Here is a 21,226-nt window from a genome sequence, read left to right on the forward strand (position 1 = left end):
GCAGTTCTAAAATGGAATGCGAATGAAATGGTTGTGGTCACTGTGACGGCGGCTCTTTTTTTACTGTCACTCTTCCGCAGATCAAATGGTTTCAAAACAGACGACAAGTCAAGGATACGAAAGATTTTCAAATGCACTACGATCCACTGACTGGATTAGTCTCGCTTACCATTCCGGAGATTTACCCAGACGACCAGGGACTTTACACATGTCGAGCATTCAATGAGTATGGCCAAGACGAAACTTCTGCTGCTGTCACTGTGATTGGTAAGTAGGAAATAGATTGAAAGAAACCTGTTCTTGCTTGTTAGGTTGCAAGCAGCCAAAGGCTGCAGTTGGTTTTTTGCTCTTTAAAGATATAATTATGTGCTGGCAAAAGCTAATGGCAAACGAAAAAAGTTATTGTCAAACAAAATGACTAAAACGTTAACAAAAACAGTCCCAGAGATGCTTGTTGTTCTCGAATAATTAGTCACTCCACTGTGAACACGGGCAAGAAACATCAAGACCGAAAATTGCACTCTGTGGGTGAAAACAAAACTGTTATGCGTTTCCCGAAGTCATATTTTTTCAACGCATACTGTGTTTAACAGATGTGGAGTTCTTCGGAGGCGTGTCAGACGTGTCAGTGCAGCCACGGTTTGTACAGCCTCTTAGACCCATGGCGTACCCTGAAGGCGAGCCTGCGAGATTAAGCGTCGAAGTTCACGCCGTGCCCAACCCCGACTTTCACTGGTGAGGCAGACAAGACCATACTTCGCTAATGGCCTAAAATGTCGCACAGGTACTGAGAGCACTCGACGTCACGCGTCTGTCTTCCAGGTTTTTTGAGGGCAAGTTGCTGAAGTCATCGAGGGACTTCTTAGTGACCTCTGAAGGCCTCAAGAGTTCTCTCGTGATTGCTGAATTGTTCCCCGAAGACGCTGGGCCTTACGAATGCAGAGCGCAGAATCCTGCCGGACGGGCAACAACTTCCGCTAACCTCCGCGTTATACGTAAGTTTCACTCGGTCTATTTGTTCCCAACACCACTGTGCCGCGGCCGCTCAGGGGAGCGGCCTGGGGAACATTTCATGGTAATACTTTTTTTTTTTTTTAATCAGAGGAGCAGTCGCTGCCAACATCGCCGTTAAGCAAAGAGCCGTCGGAAGCAATGCCAAGTTCACCGCCGCCAGAAAGCCTCACACAACTGAAGCCGCCGGTCTTCACTCGAAACTTGGTCTCACAAACAGTAGTCGAAGGATCGCCAGTCACGTTCGTTGGAGAGGTTACATCTTTCCCTGAGGTCGTTTCATTCACCTGGTACCTGAATGGGAAAGTTGTCAAGGTAAGCGAACGGCGACAGCTGCGGCTTTTATCTTATGCACTTGTAGTGATTAGCTCGATTTTTTTTCTTTTGCCACGGTCTGTGCGCAGGATACAAACAGTGCAGCTAACGTATTGTTATTTGGTTGCCTTTCATTTTTAACCCAGTCATCTAGAGATTTCCAAATATACAATGAAGGAAACAGGACGACACTCCAGATCGCGGAAGTGTTCCCCGACGACGCGGGAACGTTTTCGGTAACAGCAGAAAATCCGGTCGGCATCGCAACCTCGAAAGCCAAACTAACGGTGGAAGGTCAGTCAAGTGTGCATTGGTGAGACTGGTAGAGTGAAACCTTTTAAATAAATGCAATCTTCTCCGCTTACAGAGGAAACCATAGAGGGTGCAGCGTTGGAAGCTCCAAGGTTCTTAACCGAGCTCACACCAGTAACGGTGATGGATGGTGGGGAAGCAAAGCTTTCTGTATACGTAAGTTGTTACAATCATTCCATTCAACTTTCGCGAACACGACCGTAACAAAGTTTAATATATCATCTCTCTCACAGGTCACAGGGAAGCCAATGCCTCGCGTAACTTGGCTTCACAATGACAGAGAAGTGAAAGAGAATTCGGATGTATGGACAACACAGCGCACGGATGGGTACTGCGAATTGTTCATATCCGAGGCCTTCCCGGAAGATATGGGAGAATACGTGTGCAAAGCAGTTAACATTGCGGGAACCGCAACGACGCGGACACACGTCAATGTTGAATGTAAGTAACTCGCAAGCATGGCTTAATGCTAACCGAGAATTCTTTAAAGATCATAGACATTAACAAATGGCGCCCACATGGAGAAATTGCGATTACGGGATAGGAGTACATTGACTCAACTTATGCATCTTTTTGTTGAGCATTCTAGTATAGTCTTCCTGAATTTCAGCGAATGCATCGGATGCGTTTCCAGTTGGCTGATTCGAAATCCAGCGCAGCAATACAGCAAAAGAAAACAAATTCCTTGAAGCTTTGGCCAGAAGCTCCACGAGTAGATAAAAAAGCCCCAATTACCTGGGCAAAGCCCTGAAGAAATGTAACGCGGAACGCATCAGCTCAGTAACTCGAAAAAGCAAGAATTCGTGCGGTGGCTTGTTTCAAAACGCAGCTCTTAGGCGTCCGTTCCTGGGCTGAGCGCCGGTGGCGGTGATGGCTTAACAGGGAGAGCGAACGATGAGCGAAGCCGAGGATGAAAGTACGAAAACAGCGAAGTGGGCGCGAGAAAACGATGGAAAGCATGGTGCGTGAGAGCCAAAAGGAGGAAAACGAAGAAGAGTACGGCAAGAGCGCTGTGCTGTAGTACGCCCCGTAAGCTCACTGCCCGCCGCTGAAGCTGAGGTCAAGCGATGTTCCGCGTGCGATCCCTTATGATTCAAATATGTTTACAGTTGTGTATAAATTTCGGGTTAACTAGTATCATAATCATAAAATGAGTGTGTGCTGGCCCTCTAAACTCCACATGTAATGCGAAATATTAGTTCAAATTACTTGTACGCTTGAAATCGATAAACCATCTAGCCATGCGGACGCGCACTTTTTTTTTTTTTTCTGCGTTCTGTACTTGGGTAGGTGTCACAACCACGACCTTGTTATCACGTAGATATTTAATGCCGATAATGCCTTGAAAACATTTTCTCAACAGATATAAAGAGAAACATTTAGCTACTCTCGTTAGGCAAGTATATGAGTAATGTAATGGGTACAGCGAAGATCCCGCGCATAAGACCTTTAACGAGGCGTTGGCGTTACAGGAAGTCGAGGTATAAGACAATAAACACACTGAGAAAATGCGTCCCTGTTGAAGCAACAAGCGGGCTTCGCCTGTGGCTCGCTTAGTTGCAAACTTTCCACTCGACCCTCACCGTCCCCACTACACAACCCATACGGCATGCAACAAAGCCGTATGTGTCGTTTCACGCCTCAGTAACCTCCAACTGTAGCGCTACTTGAAAAAAAAAAAAAAGTGTCAAGAAAGAGATGCTTACCCACTTGCGCCGTTGCAGCGTACGAGTACGTCCCAGACTCTGAAGTAGCGTCGGCAACTTACGACACCCCGGGCGGTGCACATACCCATGATCATACTCAAGAGGAGTCATATGACACACTGGACACAATGCCCAGCGTTTCAGAGATGGACGAATCGGACATGGAGAGGATACCAGACCTGCCAAGAGATGATGGCAGGCCACCACGAATGCCGGGAGTACGTTGTCAATCTTTTACCCCTTTGCGCAGAATAAAGTATTTTGTGATAATCGAAGCGTGTATACTCTTCTCTCTTACGCAACAGGACAAGCACAAGCCCAGAAAGACTCATCACAAGCGAAGGAAAAAGAAGGTGTCCCGCGGCTCCACAAGTGTGCCCAAGGAAATGATTCCCGTGTGCTACGAGCCAGTGCAACCCTGGGAGCGTGGCCGCAGAAAAACATCAGACCCAGGTTCAGCCCCCGTTGTGGTTGTGCCTTTGGAGGATGTCATAGTGCCCTTGGGCCAGCCAGCAACGTGAGTTTTTTTTTTTCCTTCTATATATACAGTGCATAGAAGCACTAACATCGTGGTGCGTTGTAATAGCGTCCAGAACACAATCTACGATACCCTAAACGGCGGCTAAGAGCCACAGGCTTGATGATCCGAAGGTGCCAGCTAGTGAACTGCACGTAATATTGAGCGTGAGCTCCACCATTGGAGCGAAGTACGATAGCGCAGACCTAGAGCACGCCTAAAGGAGCAAGTGGGATCACGTCATTCGTCATACTGCTGCTGGAGCAGCTGCCAGACGGAATCCGCGCTTTCTAAGAGCTAAAAGTCGCGTTTTTTTTTTTCTGTAATTTTGCTTATCAGCGAGTGCTATGATTGCTCATTTTTATGTTGCGTCGTTGCCGAGGCTACTGCAGTCCATTTAAGCTGTTGTCATGATCCGTTACTCATCTATACCTCAATGCCGGACGTACGCTACGAAACTCGAATCACTTCAGATTATCCCCTGCATGCGCGAGCTGCCCCCCACGAGGAGGTTTGCATAGCAGGCACAGCGTTCCTTTTCCGCGCCAAACAAACTAGCTAAGCAAAGGTCTTCCACTTGATCTCAAAATCTATAGGCATACGCGTGTAGCGTGTTTCATCACATTATCGGCTGAAGTCGCACGCGCAAAGCTCTCCCAGTCATACAGGCCGGCTTCGCAACGAAGGAGCGAAAGTATCCGCTACCAATCAGGTGGGCACCAGGCGAGAAATGCTGTTTGTGCGGGAGATGTTTCTTGAGCATGGCGGACATCAAAATATAAAATAAAGCTATAACGGTCTTCACATAAGGAAACGAGGAGGCGAATGAGTAAGCATGATGTTCGTATGTTTTTATATATTTTACCTACTTAACTGAATGCAATTCAGCTTTTACTGGAAGGGAGTGCTTTCCAAACATGGAGATGTAGAGTTGTCGAGCGCTTTTGCTTGCTTAGCCTTCGCCGTGTCCTTTCTCTTTATCTGGTTTCTTTCTTTCTTCTTTTTTTTTTTTTTTTACGTCTTGCGGCCGGCGATGCGTTCACAACAGATCAAATTCACAACGCATATCCTGTAGTTTGTGCCTTGGTTGTCCATGTGCCACTCTGCGCTCCTGGCATTCCTCAATATCTTATTTTCTCAGTAAAGTTTTACTCCTTTCAAGACTACTCTACCTCAGAGATATTTACAAAATCTCACACCCATTCATGCCACTACCCTTGCGAGCTTGATAATAGTTTAAAGAAAATGTTATTCGGGACATGCGCTAGTGACACATGAATTTAATTCAAATCACACCATTTGTTTTTGTTTGTTTGTTTGTCTGTTTGTATTCAAAGACCCTCTGGGAGCATTGTATGAGACGTGGGCTGGTATATCATTCATTTACTACTTTTCTGGATGAAGGATGTAGGAGACAGTACTAACGAGCCTAACGATCAGTACAAGGAGAGTTGGTTAGGCGAAGCCGCTAAATGCCATACGAAATGCGTTCAATTTCCCTAACCTTTCCCCTAGGTTGGACTGCAAAGCTGTGGGGATGCCGAAGCCAAAGATAACCTGGTACAGAAACGGGATACCCATCAAGCACTCCTTTGAGTACCAGCTCTACTACGATCCTCAGGGCATTTCGTCCCTTACAATAGCGCACACAGAACTTGATGATTTCGCAGAGTATGTTGTCGAAGCCAAAAACCGCTACGGTACCGACACTACTCGTGCGGAGCTGATACAACTAGGTAAGCAGTACTTTATACACCAATTTTTGATCGCTTCATTTGAATCAATATAAATACCAGAATAAAAGTAATCAGCTGAACCGGAATGTAACATTCTCTGACAGAAACGATAAAAAAAACTCAAATAATTGTTATTTTCTTTTTTTGACCGCATTGCAGCAGCCAGCGTTTCGTTTTTTTTAGAAGTCATCAACCTGTAGCCTTGAAATAAATAGAAAACGTACAGTTCTTGAACAAGTGTGTGCTCAAACCCTAGTGAAAAAACCCTACGAGTCACAATAACCTCATACAAATTCTCATACTAAACTCATACTAATCTAATACAAATCTCATAATCGCATACTAAACTCATTCATCATAGGAGAAATATGTGAGAATTGATGAGTTTAGTATGAGAAATTCGTATGAGGTTATTGTGACTCATGCGGTGTTTTTCACTAGGGCAGGTCAGTCACCACATGAGCTACACTTTTCAAAAGTGAAACTGTATGCATTGCTTGCCTTTCTTCTAGTCAATGAATGGGCCAAGTACAATCGAATACTTGTCTGTGCATCCTTATATAAATGCACGCCAACTATTTAAATACCAGAATAAAGACGCAGGTACCCAACTTGTTTGGCAAGTAACCGCGCAGGCACATTTGGCAGCACCAAGATTTCTTTTGTTCGGAAACGCACGAAACGCGGACACCCCCACTATGTATGATGACAAAAATAATAATAATAATAATAGATAAGATTATTTTCTGGCCGGAAGATTCGGCCACTCATTTATATTGCTACGGTGGGTAGCTTTAAAAGACACCTTTTCCGTTTTCTTTCACTAGCTTTGCGATAACGGCAGCACAGCGGACTGTTCTAAGCTTCATTGTATCAGATTTGTCCATTTAATGTCAATAACGCATCTTGAACTAAAATTTCAACCCGCTAACGCATAGTCGAGTCTGTGAAATAAAAAGACAGGAAAAACGAGACCTGCGAACTATTCTTGGCTCGCGCATTTCGACTAAGAATTGCACATAATTTCAGATCTGAATTCCATGAGGCCCATGCGAAGAATACTGAGAGCAGACCACCGTCTGAGCCTAGGTGAGGTCTTGACTCATTCTTTCATATCATGCCACGACAGAATCATTTGGTAAAGAAATTAAAGTACGGTTATTTCCCTCCGCCGTCTCGCAGATTTCAAGAGCATGCGGCCACGGTTCGAGGTGCCTTTGCAGCGCACATACCACAAGCCGCTTGGGTTCCCTGTGACTCTCGAGTGCACCGTGAGAGGGCGTCCGAAACCCACTGTGCACTGGTTCCACAACGGAGTCCTCATCGAGCCAAGCTACATGCCTGTATACAAAATTACCCTTCTGAGCGACAAGTGCATGCTGCACATCACGGAGATGATGCCAGCGACGGAAGGGCGCTACATTTGCAAGGCTGTAAACGAGGCCGGCGAGAAAACCACCGAGTGCTATCTGCACGCTGGAGGTACGACAGCAAGGGACAGTGCCGCCGTATCTGTGCGGTTACTCTTTGGCGTAGTAATGAAAGCAGCCTCGTAAGACTAATCCGAAGATGCGTTTTATTTATAAAATTACACTTAGCGCTCTTTGTAGCTTAGTGTACGCAAAGTGGCACATCCATGAAATAACACTAGTTTAATGGTTTCTTAAAAGGCCACTGTCCAGGGAAGGACCTTTTAAGCAAAGGAGCCCAGTGTTTCGATCAGGTACCGGAGATAGTCTGTGCAAAATGCTACAGTGACACGCGCGCCGCAAAGCAACGAAAATACAAATCAAAGCTCTCTCATGCTCTTCTTCGGGAAGCCAGCTTCCCCGTTTCCTGCGCTGGCCCGTCGAGCCACAGTTATGACATACTTCCAGAGAACGACGTCAATTGGTCCGTCTCGCTGACTGACGGGAGAAGGATGGGTGTCTACTGCTCGCCGCGCGCTTTTCCTTCGCCACGGCCAGACTAGCCAGACTGAATCCAGCGGCGCACGCTCCCTCGCCCGTTTCTTTTCTTTTTTTTTTTTTCGCGCACGCGGAGCGCCACGCTTTAGCCACGTCTCACCTCCCGCCAAACGCGGAGGAGGAAGGGGAATTTGTCTTGCGGAGGCTAGACGACCTCGGGCAGGAGAGTGAAAAACCTTTGCGAGGGAACGGAAGGAGAGAAGCATGACAGAATCGGGTGATTGCGGTGGCTGTAACTGCGTTATTAGTTACTCTTTTCAAAAACATTTCGCGGTCTTGCGTGCTAGGGGCGAAGTCTCACAGTCACCGGGGAAGAAAATATTTTCGACCGGAGGGTGGACAGTGGGCCTTTAAGAGCTTATTCCCAAGGTTACCTGCATTACTTTAAATTAAAGCATTTTTTTGTACGCGAGTCAATAAGGCGGTAAATGCAAGCTAGATGAAGTGTTGTGAAGAACTGATTCGCCGGACAGTGGTGGTAAAAACCTGTCAGCTAGCGTTACTCCCGCCATTACTTTGCGGCGCAGCATAGATGGCCTTCGGACAGAAGATCTGCAAGACACGACGAGTGATTGTTTAGCTCATCTTTTGAACATAGTTGACATATTACTCAACCCTGCAATATGGTGCAGGCATCATGCTGCCTAAAATGCCCCGAGCTTATTGGTACCTCCACTATTTTGGGCAGCTAGCGCTTAAGTCAATTTCAGTGCAGCTCCTGCATTGATAACTCGTTAACTGTTCTGGCTCTTTTCAAACAGAACCGGAAGAGCTCAAGCCAGAAGAGGAAAAGCCACCGGAGGAAAAGCAGTACAAGATACCTGCGTTCCTTCAGTCCAAGCCACCTCGAAGGAAACCTTCAGATGACGAATACCAGAGCTTTGAATCGGAGTCGGAGCTGAGCTTCAAGGAAACAATTGCGCCGCAAATACGAAAGCTGTCAAGGCCGAAAGGTGAAAACCTGCTGAAAACATATTTTCCGCTTTTCAGAACGCGTAATCCAACGGCCTCCGCTGCAACCCGGTTGCTTTTTGTTTATTTTCAGAATCTCCACCTCCGGAAAAGCCAGAGAAAACGGCAAAGGAGAGCGCCATCGAATTTCTTACCACCGTTCTCAAGCCGACATGGCCGTTCAGCATGTTCCGGTCCGCTTCTCCAAAGGCGGCACCGACGGACGAAGAACAGCCTGAGCCGGAGAGACCCCCAAGTGCCGAAAGACCACCGAAGCCACCGGAACGTGAGCGGTTCCCGAGCGCAGAGAGGCCTCCCAGGCCTGACCGAGAGAGGCCTCCCAGCACCGAAAGGGCGAGGCCAGGAAGACCGCCCAGGGCTGAGCCACCGAGGCCGCTCAGGCCTGGAGAGCACGTCGATAGAGCTCCCGTCCCTGATGCCGTCCAGCGAAGGGAACCGCCGCAGCCCGAGTCACCCTGGCATCCCGAACCACAGGAGCCATACCAGGCCGAAAAGCCTCCCACCGAAGTCGACAGGCTGGCGCCAAAAGGTAGGCGTTGCGTTGCTGCCCAGCCTCATGGTGCAATGGTCAAATAGTACGAATTGCCACATGCAGTTGCTCAGTAGGGACAAGAACTTTATTAATAATGCTCTCTCGTAGTAGAGAGCAAAGGTAAGCATGAAATGTCTTGCAGTAGCGGCATAGCATCCAACAAAAGATTCGTTCGGGCGACGGAGTGCAACGTTGAGGACCTTTCACCGCTCACACTGTTCACAACGGGCTCTGGGTGAGAGGTATTTGGAAAGAAATTATTGTGCTAAGGTTTACTTCTGCAAACGCGTTTCTGCGCTTAAGAGCAGAAATTCAGTCGGGACTAGACATAATTCAAGAGAGCTATTGGAAGATCAGTACTAGGTGCCCACGACAAAGCCGCAAATGAGGCAGTATAGGAATACATTGGTTAGGGATCGCTTGAAGCACGGGCAGCTCAGAAAAATAACACAAAGAAAGCCTCCGAAAAATTAATGAAAGCAGGTGGGCACGCAAGGTGTTTAAATATTTATGCAGAAAAAGCATTAACTCAGAGTGGAGGACTAGAAAGCCAACCTTCTCAGTTTTCATAGCTAATGCCATTAGTTCGACGAAATGGTTGCAAAAATATTTTAAAAAATGTTCTAACACGGTGACATCGGCCACAACTCCGTTACAAACAGGAAGCTCCTCCCGACATATACTACACCCAGCCAAATTCCTCGCGGCGCATTTCCTGTCAACGGTATAGTGCAGGAGAGCAGGACCCGTATTGCGACCTAGCGTCATTTTCGCCGCCCACTAATTTGTGGAAATGCTGGAAACGGGTGTCACCGCTCACAGTCGCAACCGAACTAACATCCTCTTCCATCAATCGAGGACGAAAACTGCGCACGCTCGGAATACGGACACAGGTAAAAGTGCAGGCAAAGCGGGGATTTAAGTGCAGGACGTCAACTACGCCACCTAGTCGAAGATATATTTGCAAGAACGTGTATGAACACAATTCGACCATCGTTGCGCAGAAACCAGCCGATTTTAACAGCATTTCGAAACCCGTGTTTGCTTGTACTTTCAGCTTTTTTTTTTTTTTTTTCATGAATTCATCGCACATTTATTCGAAAGGTTTTTGTTGCCTTTTAGGTTGCACTTAGAGCCGCTTTTAAGCGAAAATTTCCCTTTAATCCCCGAAAGAAATTTCTAGCACCTTTTTTTCATCCTTATAGAGAATCACTATCGCGTATATAAAAAAAAAAAATATCAGGTGATGTTTCTCACCTTTCAGGTTACATTGTACTTTAAAACCAAAATCATCGTTTAGAACGCGTCCAGACGAGCCGCAACTTTGGTGCACGACTGTATGTCCTCGGAGGCACAGATTATGGAACAAGCACGGCTCTCCCGCTTGGCTTACGAGGACAACGCGTAGGGGAGCGAGGCTCTTTCGCGCCGCCGCGCGCTGGCTTCGCCCGGCGGCAGCGCAGCCCGTAGGCACCAGCGGGAAGTTCTGGCGCCAAGTTCACCGAGGAGCGTCGACAATAGAAGCTAAAAGCATTCCATGCTTAACCTCTTACGGCCTTTGGAGCAAAATTTATTCTAAATGAGTCAATGCCGTACGGGGGCGGACTAGGGGGATTAACCAGAAGCATGCTCCGGCGCCAGCTAAAGCCTCTCATCATGCTACACTCACCATCATCAGCCTGACGATACCAATTATAACCACTGCAGGGCGAAGGCCTCTCCCATATTTCTCCAATTAACCCGGTTCTGTGCTAGCTGCATCCACTTGACCCCTGCGAACTTCTTAACCACATCCGCCCATCTAACTTTCTGCCGCCCCCTGCTACGCTTTCCTTCACTGCACTGAGGGAAAGAGAAGGTGTAAAGAGGAACCAAAGAGTTGCAATAGGAACTGCAAAATTATCTGGCAAGACTTCAGAGCTGATGATCAGTGTGTCCACCGCCCAAAGTTTTTGTTCTCCGTCCGCGCACGATGATGGAGGCGGTCAAAAGCACTGCATTGCGTTTGACTTCATACGTTAAACCAAAACACGGGCTTTTTTATTTTATTTTTTTTAGGAGCGGATAGAAGCTAGAAATTTTGTACTGAAAAAGTATGCTCAACCAGTTTTTTTTTTTTTTTCGACTCTAAGGGTGACTAACTACACTTATGATTTATGTCACAGGCAAAGATTTGATATAAAGTGAGCACCGTTTTGCAAAAACAACACCCAGCCAAAACGACACAGAAAAGTTCACATTTCGGCAGACAAGGAAGGAGATGGAACTGTACCTCAGGGCCTAATAAATGGAAGCGAGTAATATGAGAGGCAAGCGTGAGCTCCCGCGCAAAGGGTGCGAAACTTGTGCCCTCTGCGTCCAACCTGCGCATACCGATGGTTACACAGACGCCGTGGTTCCATGTGATGCTGCATACAGTGTCCCCACAGCTACTGGGAAAAATCTTCGGTGCATTTTGATGACCGTGCTGTGGCAGAGCTCTCGGATCTCTGATAACAGTCCTGATCCGCGATCAAGTGGAGCTCGCAGAAAGATCAGTTCACTGTATTGATGTTACTTAATCAGAACTAAGCCCTACCTATCTGCCGCTCTGAGCTGATAAAACTGTTGCTAAATACTAAAAATACAAATTATATATATTTTTTTCTTTTTTTTTTTTTTCGTGATGAGAAATAGCTACCTACCCAAAAGAAAATATGTTTGGCCAGCAAGACTTGAAACGCGATGCGGCGCCGCCACACCCAAGCTGAAGCTTGCTCCGCGAGGAAAGCGGAGAAGCGGTAGTACACCTTGAAGGCTCGCCTTCTACAAAACGGATCCGCGAGAAATGGTCTCGTCCGACGAGTCACAAATCCAGTCTGTATAAAAACACCGGTTTATTCCGGGTCAACAGACATCACTTTGAGACGATACAATATCGGAAGCCACTGTAAAGCGAAGTAAGCATTCGAGGCTTGCGGCAGCGCTATGCCACGATTACAAAAAGAAGGGGGACTGTGCTTTTACACGGCGCGGCAAAGTAAAACAAACTAGGGCACGAATAGGGGGATACGGCACGTTTATTTATTTATTGGATTTTGGATTTTCGCCGTCCTTATCAAGGCCCACTCTCCAAGCCGAGCACATGTCACGATAAAGTATGCACCTGCGCAGATGCACTATCTCCGCGGGAACCAAGACGGAGTTGATAGAGCGCCCGGGCACGGAGCGTCCCGTTCACACGGAACCTAGCTCCTTGACACGGACTAGCAGGGCGCAAAGTCTGCGCTTTTCTCCAAAGAAGGGTTTCTCATTTTCTTAGTTTTCGATCCTTCGGCTCACAAGGAACCTAGGTGGAAACATACTTTTTAACTGCGCTAAATCGAGAAATTAAAATTAAATGATAAACTGTGACCACTGCGCGCCGTTCCAGATCTTGAAAACCGAGTAGCGGATATTGTTTTTAAAAGGCCCATATTGGAAGACCCTGATACATTATATTAAAAAAAAAAAAGATTAACCCAAGATCGCTACTCGAAGGCTAGAGGCAAGAGGCAGGCTGTTGGAGGGATTCAAGGCATCCTATGTTGTCAGAGTGCGGGTAAGTCAGTGGCTAAGAATAATACGAAAGGCCTGGTGTCTATCCCTGCTGTTCAGAGAAAGTAAAGGTGCAATCTTTTTGTGGAGTAGACTCATTCAGGGGGTTTATATTAACCCGAGAAAACCAGGTCGAGCCGGCCTGAAAAGCGACTGTCGGACTCGTTATATTGTCACGTAGTGGTGACAAGGCCGTAGACACCAAAATAAGACACAGGCTTGATGGTACTGAAATTAACTCTTTATTGGGCTGACTTTCGCCCGCAAAAGAACTAATCAACTCGGCGGCGGTGATAGCAACAAACGTGCTCGTCGATCGTCGAACAAAGAATGCCCGTCGCACTCATCAACGCTCAATTTAAAGGCTGCTCAGAACAATCTAGATAACGTCGCAAAGTGCTACTAGCACAACCTGGAACATTGTAGAAACATACGCGAGTGATCGGAATCTTCGAGACAGATCTCGGAGCATCGTTCGCGACAAAGAAAATGATAACGCGTCGTATCGCGACAACGAGCATGAACAAACACGGAATACAGAATTGATAAGCGCGCCAGAATAACAATGATAAGGCCGCATGCCAGCGGCTGTCGAACAGGAACAAATAAAGATTTAAACATTTCGCGGCAATATGCTCGGGTGTCGAGCTAAACGACCGCCAAGTCGGGTTCAGTCATCCCGACTGCAGGGTTGGCTCGACCCGACCCCCTGGGCGAGGCTGACGGGCGGGTCGGGTCAACACCTCCTCTCTTGCCCTCTTTGTTTGTCGGACAGCAGGAGGAAAGGGGACCGTGAGCTGTGCGTCTGCGCATTCCTCCTCTCCCACCTGCACATGGTCCGATTGCGCGTGAATATAAAGCGTTAAACACGTGGTGCTGCAGCAACAAAAGGTGCATTCATTCTGTCTTGGCCATGGAGATTACTGTTTTTTTTTTTTCTTTTTTTTACTGCTTGTATATTTATATCTTGAAAACTATGAGAGATGCCACAGTGCGGTCTGTGCAGGCAGGTTGTACAGCAAGGCGGACATTATATACGTAAAAATTATCTAAAAACATTTTAGTTTCGATTTTAAGAGGCAATAGCGAAATTGAAGGACGTCGGAATCAAATAAGGTGTATCCTGGTTTTAAACTTTCTCAATCGGCAGTATGCCTCGAAGCATATTATGTCAAAGTACCCAGCTGAACACTCGTTGGTTTGGTTTTCACGCATTGCATATATATGGCCTCGCTTGCATTTATCTGTATTTATTGCGTAAAAAAAATTACGCAATAAATACAGATGCCGTTTATGTATTTGATGATGTACAAAGGAGTTAGCATAATTTTGGCGACTATACCACGCGCAGCGACGCCATTTTATAAATGTATGATTCGTCAAAGCCAACGCAGCTATCTTTCAAATCCGTGTTTCGACGATCGATATTTCGAGCCACACTGACGGCTAAAACCTTCAAACAAGGAACTCACCTTTGGTGCTGACGGCCTTGAGTTTCGCGAATAATATTGCCCCTTAAATAACAATTAAAAAGTTGATTAGTTAATATTAGTTAATAATTCGTGCAATAATGAAGCTCCATAACATATATATGACGTCGGTATTGCTGTGCAACCACCTGCACAGACAGCACTGTGGTATCTCTCGTAGTTGTTAAAATACAAATCTGCCAACAGTACAAAAAAAAAATACTCACCCGGTAGAATCAGATGAATGCCTCTGACTACACTGTCAAAGGACGAATACGGAGACATAACGTGATGGTTTTTACTTCAGATGCCGGGAAACCCCCCATCGGGAGAAGAACTCCTGAAGCTCCTGAAAGGATGCCGCCCGAAGAGTTCGTGAAATGGAAGCCGGGGCATCGAAGGACATCTGAGCCTGGGATGCCTCCAAAGTTTGTGGCTCCACTCGAAGACGTCGAAGTGCTTGTGGGATACCCTGCAACGTAAGCAAGTTCATGGCACCTTTAGCTGAATACGTTTTACTCACAATTTTTCAAGCTGCCACTGGTATCAGTATCAGAATACTGAAAAGATTGCACTTGTCCACCTGCCATATCGTGTTTTACTCGCTACCTTGCATTGGAATTTAAAACTCAAATTTGCTAAATTATCTGGCTATTATGCAGCGGGGAGAATAGGTCACTGGCAACATATACCTTTATGTATACATATATATATTGTAACGGGTATTGCGCCAAACGTCCAGGCAACGCCCTGAACCTAGAAGACTGCCGAAGTCCGAGAGCGGTCCGAGCAGCGGTCAGAGCGCGGTTCCAGGCAACCAACTTCGTCGTCTATGCAAGCTAGCAACCACTTCATCGTCTACGTCAACTAACCACTGATTGTCTCCGCTTCGTCGTCGACTATAGTTTGTATCACTGCCCCCCTTCTCTGTAGCATCGACTCGATGCGACGCGGTGCTACTAGGAAGAAGTCTGCGAAAGGGTGCACTAAAGTGTCACAAGGACCCAGCGGCGTTGACGAAAAGTTCAGTCATGCACGATCATGATAGGGCTTCAGCCGAACCACGTGCACGACTTCAGGACGCTGTGGCCTTCGGGATGGAGCTGAAGCTACGGGAACAACGGCGTAGGTGACTTCACTGATACGGCGAACAATCTCGTAAGGGCCGAAGTATCGGCGTAGTAATTTTTCAGATAGGCCGCAATGACGAACAGGTGTCCAAACCCAGACGAGGTCGCCCGGCTCGTAAGTGACGATTCTTCGGCTGAGGTTATACCGAGCAGCGTCATTCGCCTGTTGTCGGTGGATTCTGAGGCGTGCTAATTGCCGCGCTTCCTCAGCACGCTGAACAAAGATGTCGACGTCAAGTTCTGCGTCAGAGCCGCAAGAAGGACTAACTGGCCTCATGGCATCCAACGGCGTGCTCACTTGGCGACCGAAGACAAGTTGGAACGGGGTCAGTCGCGTCTTCTCTTTAGTGGCGCTATTGTACGCGAAAGTTATATAGGGCAAATTCGCATCCCAGGTGCGATGTTCTGCGTCCACATACATAGAAATCATGTCGGTGAGGGTGCGATTGAGGCGCTCCACCAGCCCGTTGGTCTGAGGGTGATACGTCGTCGCACGTCGATGGCTAGTGTGAGTCAGAGTCATGACCAACCGGATTAGGCGAGCCGTAAAAGCTGTTCCACGGTCAGTGATTACCACGGCGGGGGCGCCATGACGTAGGACAATGTTATGAACGAAAAATTGAGCAACTTCGGCTGCAGTACCTTTAACAAGGGACGCGGTCTCCGCGTACCGTGTTAGGTAGTCTGTCGCGACGACTACCCAACGGGTGCCAGACGAGGACTTCGGAAAAGGACCGAGAAGATCCATGCCCACTTGATGGAAAGGGGTCTTCGGCGGAGCAATAGGCTGAAGAAATCCAGCGGGTTTCAATGGCGGAGACTTCCGACGTTGGCAGTCACGACATGAGCGTACATAGGCCCGCACCGATGGGAGTAACCTGGGCCAATAATACTATTGACGAATTCGTGCAAGTGTACGGCTCACCCCCAGGTGGCCGGCGGTGGGTTCATCATGACAGGCACTCAATATATCTCGGCGCAACTCGGAGGGCACAACAAGGAGAAACGTCTCTTCACTGCTAGCGAAATTTCGCTTGTAGAGCACGTTACCACGCAGAGTGAACGTTTGAAGCTTCATCTCTGCAGCTGCGCCATTTGGGTTGTACTATAATAGCCCCCAGAAAGGGAAAATCATCGGCCGTTTCTTCTGGACACATGGCGATGGACGAGCGCGACAGGCAGTCAGCATCCTGATGCTTCCGTCCTGATTTGTATACGACTGTTACGTCATACTCTTGCAATCTAAGGCTCCATCTAGCCAATCGTCCTGAGGGGTCTCTGAGGCTCGCGAGCCAGCATAATGAATGGTGGTCGCTTATAACGCGGAAAGGTCGGCCGTAGAGGTATGGTCAGAACTTGGTGAGGGCCCATATTACCGCCAGACATTCTTTCTCAGTTGTTGAATAGTTGGTTTCGGAGTGGGTAAGTGTTCGGCTCGCGTAAGCGATGACCCGTTCTGCATCGTCTTGTCACTGAATTAGTACTGCACCAACCCCAACGTTGCTGGCATCAGTGTGAACGTCAGTTGCGGCGTTTTCGTCAAAATGGCCTAGTATCGGAGGATTCTGTAGGCGGCTGCGACGCTCAAGGAAAGCGGCCTCTTGTTCACTTCCCCACAGGAACGGCGTGTCATCTCGAGTCAGTATGGTTAGCGGTTCTGCGATGTGCGAAAAGTCTCGTACAAAGCGCCTGTATAGGAGCACAAACCTAAAAACCGTCGAACCGCTTTCTTATCAGTAGGGTGTGGAAAACCGGAAACGGCAGCTGTCTTTTCAGGGTCCGGGCGAACACCTTTTGCGCTGACCACGTGACCAAGGAAGCGAAGTTCCTCAAAGCCGAAGTGACATTTCTCCGGGTTGATTGTCAGGCTGGCGTCTCGGAGAGCTTTTAACACAAGGCGTAACCTTTCTAGGTGCTGGTCGAAGGTGGTCGAAAATATGACGACATCGTCCAGGTAAACCAAACACGACTGCCACTTCAAACCGGACAGAATGGTGTCCATCATGCGTTGGAACGTGGCCGGTGCCGAACATAGGCCGAACGGTAGTACCTTAAACTCATACAAGTCATCGGGTGTCACGAAAGCCGTCTTCTCCCGGTCTCTCTCATCCACTTCTATTTGCCAGTACCCACTTTTTAGGTCTAACGACGAGAAGTATCGGGCATCTCGCAGTCGATCGAGTGCGTCGTCTATGCGGGGAAGTGGGTAAACGTCCTTTTTAGTGACGAGATTAAGTTTTCTGTAATCGACACAGAACCGCAGAGTATTGTCCTTCTTTCTGACGAGAACAACCGGCGAAGCCCAAGGGCTTGTAGAAGGCTGAATGACATCGTCGGAAAGCATTTCGGTGACCTGTCTCTGAATCGCTGCTCGTTCCGTTGGAGAAACGCGGTATGGGCGTTGGCATACGGGGCGCGTGGTCTCGTCTGTTATTATATGGTGCTTGGCGACCGGAGTTCGGCCCACTTTGGAAGACGTTGCGAAGCAGTCTGCAAAATCTGCCAAGACAGCCGAAAGAAGATCCTTCTGAGCCGGCGATAACTCGGTGTTTATTTCGACAGGTGGCAGAACGTGACGAGGTCCAGTGTCGCCTTGAAGGGCTTCTTCCACGGTGCACAAATGTGGACACTCCGCGACGTCTTGGAGGAAGGAGATCACCGTGCCTTTGACGAGGTGCTGAAATTCGTTCGAAAAGTTGGTGAGCAGAACGGTAGTGCAGCCATCCCGTAGGTGGACGAGGCCTCGGGCAACAATGAGACCCCTCTCAAGCAGCAGCGGGATATGACCCTCGGCCATGCCCTCAAAGTCATGAAATAGGTCATTCTGCACGCGCATTATGACACTGCACCGTGGTGGCACCGTGACATCATCCTCCACAATACGCAGAGCATGGCTACAGGGATCGCGGGTGTCTAAGCGTGCCACTGCCTGTTTGGTCGAGAATGTGACTCGTGCCTCGTGTAGGTCGATGACAGCACCGTTTGCCTGCAGAAAGTCGAGCCGCAGAATCAAATCTCTCGAACATTCGCGCAAGACAACGAATTCCCCGACGTAGACGAAACCGCGGATGCCAATTCGGGCTGTGCACCTTCCGGCCGGGCTAATGAGGTGACCTCCAACCGTGCGAATGCTAGGGCCCAACCATGGCGTCACAACTTTGCTCAATTCCTGGGCGAGGGCGTGGCTCATCACTGAATAGTCTGCACCGGTGTCAAAACGCGATCGTGTCAGTTCCGTCAAGTGTCACGCACAAATCAGAAGTAGCGCGTCGGATGCTGTCGCTACCCTGCCCCTGTGAGAAATCAGCGTATCGGTGTATCGGCGGCGGAGGATCTTCAATTTTTCCGACAGCAGCGGCCCTGCCTCCGGAGACCGCTGGAATTAGTTTTCCCGGTGTGGACTGGAAGAACGCCGCTCAGTATTGCTGGACTCTCTGCGAGGGCTTGGGGAACGGTGCTGCAGCGGAGATGACGATCCTGAGTCATAGCGCCTGTATCTCCCAGGCCTCTGACTGGCCGACAGATGAGCTTCTATTTCGAGCGGCCGTTCGCCGTTCCGTGGACAGGGCGCATCGGGTCCGAAGCCGCGAAGTCCCACTCGGCGATACAGGCAGGCACGGTAAAGGTGGCCGGCCTCCCCGCAGTGGTAGCAGATTGGCCTGTGGTCCCGCGTACGCCACACGTCCGACTTGCGAGGGCATGTACGTAACAGGCACCACAGCTTGAGCCGATGCGTCATACGGACTGATGTGACTAACCACCGGTGTCGGGTCAATAGGACCACAGGCAGCTGCTTGACGTGCAACGAACGCGTACGTTCGTTTGTCGTCGACCCGTGGAGGCATGGTAGCGACAGGATCGTAGGCAGCTGCCTGAGGAACAACGGATGTGTGCGTGGGCATTTCATCGCCGCGCTGCAGTACGTTGGTGACCGGGAATTCACGAGCAGCCTGGCGTACTTCATCTCTGACGACTTCGGTCAGTGATATGTCACTGGCGCACTCTGAGACAGACGGAAACGTTGGAGTTCCTCTCGAACAACCGACCGAATGAGGTCACGTAAGGAGTCCGCACCGCCTCCATGACACGACGAAAAAACATCTGGGGCCAGGCTGCTGACATCTCGGTTGTACTGCCGGGCCCGTTGTTGGAGCGTCGTTTCCATGGTCGTTGCTTCCGCAAGGAATTCAGCAACGGTACGCGGTGGACTGCGAACGAGGCCCGCAAACAGCTCCTGCTTAACTCCACGCATGAGGTGGCGAAGCTTCTTCTCCTCTTTCATATTGTGGTCTGCGCACTGGAAAAGACGGGTCGTGTCTTCACAGAACATGCGTACACTTTCATTTGGCCGCTGGTTTCTGGACTGAAGTGCAGCTTTCTCGTGGCGATCGGCGTTGGGGAAGGTGGTCAGAAGTTCATGGCAAAATGCTTGCCAGGTGGTAAGGGCGCCCTCGTGGGTTTCGAACCACGTACGCGCAGACTCTTCTAGGGCGAAGTAAACATTATTGAGCTTTCGCTCGTCACTCCAGCCGTTGTACCGAGCCACTCGCTCGAAGGTAGCCAGCCAATCCTCAGCGTCTTCGAAGACGTCGCCGTGAAAAGATGGTGGTGTTCGCGGCGGGTGGCAAAGGATCGGAGCTGAGAGCCTGGGATCAGTGGCCATGTCGAGGTGGCTCGAGAGTTGCGGCTGCGTGATCCTCGTAGGGGTGGAAAGGGGCCCAACCTCAGGCGACTGTCCGCGGAGGCGGCGACTGAGTCGCTGGTGGACCGGAGTCAGATCCGTCGTGAAGCTTGTAAACGTGGGAAAATGTACCCAGCGCACTCCACCAGACTGTAACGGGTATTGCGCCAAACGTCCAGGCAACGCCCTGAACCTAGAAGACTGCCGAAGTCCGAGAGCGGTCTGAGCGCGGTTCCAGGCAACCAACTTCGTCGTCTACGCCAACTAGCAACCACTTCATCGTCTACGTCAACTAGCCACTGATTGTCTCCGCTTCGTCGTCGACTATAGTTTGTATCAATATATATATATATATATATATATATATATATATATATATATATATATATATATAGTGTGTGTGTGTGTGTGTGTGTGTGTGTGTGTGTGTGTGTGTGCGCGCGCGCGCGCGCGTGCGTGCGTGCGTGCGTGCGTGTGTGTGTGTGTGTGTGTGTGTGTGTGTGTGTGTGTGAGTGAGTGAGTGAGTGAAAGTGAGACAGAGAGAAAAAGCCGTGAGAAACATAAGTGCAAACAAAAACGCAGCTGAAAAAGGTGCGAATTGGCATCGTATACCACGGCTGAGAGCAAAACATTTAGGTGCCCAAGAGAGTTATATTACTTGGCGCTGTTGCAAATAATCGGGGTGGTGGGCTAATTGGTACGCATTTGTTCTTGAGACAGTCAGCTTTGAGGACAGAAGGCATCGTCATTATGTGTGTCCACTATATGCTGATTTCCTGTCGCTGCTGTGGCATGACAAGCGGCAATGTGGTCGGCGTGAATAGCTAGAAAAAGGCACCGTATCTGCTTACAGTGCTGTTCAGTTACTGCGCAACTTGCTTACATTCACACATTCGAGATGCCTTTATGCAGCTTTGGCGCTAAAACATGCAATGTCGCCCCTTTTCGCAGGCTTGATTGCAGAGCGGTAGGAGTACCGAAGCCTAAGATCACATGGTACAAACAGGGCCAGCCAGTGAAGTACTCTCCCGAATACAGCTTGTACTACGATACGGAGGGCAACTGCTCGATAACTATACACAGGTAAGTATTCCCTTGCGACGCCGGTGCGCACATCGATGACCCCAACGAGCTATAATCTCGAAGACAAACTCAGAGTGCGTTAGTAAAATTGCAGTCCTATGACCGAAAATGCCTAGACGACAACCTCTTGACAGGAAACGAACAGCGCGGAAATGTACAGAAGGAAGAACGATGATAACCAAAGTTTCGCAAATGCTTTATAAAATGTGTAGAATTAAC

General features: G+C 48.7%; 1 protein-coding gene across 1 annotated transcript in view; it reads left to right on the forward strand.

Annotated features, from left to right (window-relative positions):
• sls (sallimus) overlaps positions 1–21,226 on the forward strand; it is a 208,793-nt gene that overhangs the window by 64,133 nt on the left and 123,434 nt on the right. The window contains exons 86-101 of the mRNA XM_084590954.1: positions 81–267; positions 594–735; positions 823–995; positions 1,103–1,326; positions 1,473–1,620; positions 1,694–1,794; positions 1,872–2,079; positions 3,363–3,562; positions 3,650–3,861; positions 5,377–5,597; positions 6,627–6,686; positions 6,780–7,079; positions 8,326–8,517; positions 8,610–9,065; positions 14,421–14,592; positions 20,876–21,007. Of these exons, the coding sequence (XP_084447080.1) occupies positions 81–267; positions 594–735; positions 823–995; positions 1,103–1,326; positions 1,473–1,620; positions 1,694–1,794; positions 1,872–2,079; positions 3,363–3,562; positions 3,650–3,861; positions 5,377–5,597; positions 6,627–6,686; positions 6,780–7,079; positions 8,326–8,517; positions 8,610–9,065; positions 14,421–14,592; positions 20,876–21,007 (3,128 nt within the window). The remainder of the gene's footprint in view (positions 1–80; positions 268–593; positions 736–822; positions 996–1,102; positions 1,327–1,472; positions 1,621–1,693; positions 1,795–1,871; positions 2,080–3,362; positions 3,563–3,649; positions 3,862–5,376; positions 5,598–6,626; positions 6,687–6,779; positions 7,080–8,325; positions 8,518–8,609; positions 9,066–14,420; positions 14,593–20,875; positions 21,008–21,226) is intronic.

This window comes from Amblyomma maculatum, chromosome 1, assembly GCF_055883805.1.
Source record: "Amblyomma maculatum isolate TAMU_Amacu chromosome 1, ASM5588380v1, whole genome shotgun sequence".
In the NCBI taxonomy this organism is placed as follows: Eukaryota; Metazoa; Arthropoda; class Arachnida; order Ixodida; family Ixodidae; genus Amblyomma; species Amblyomma maculatum.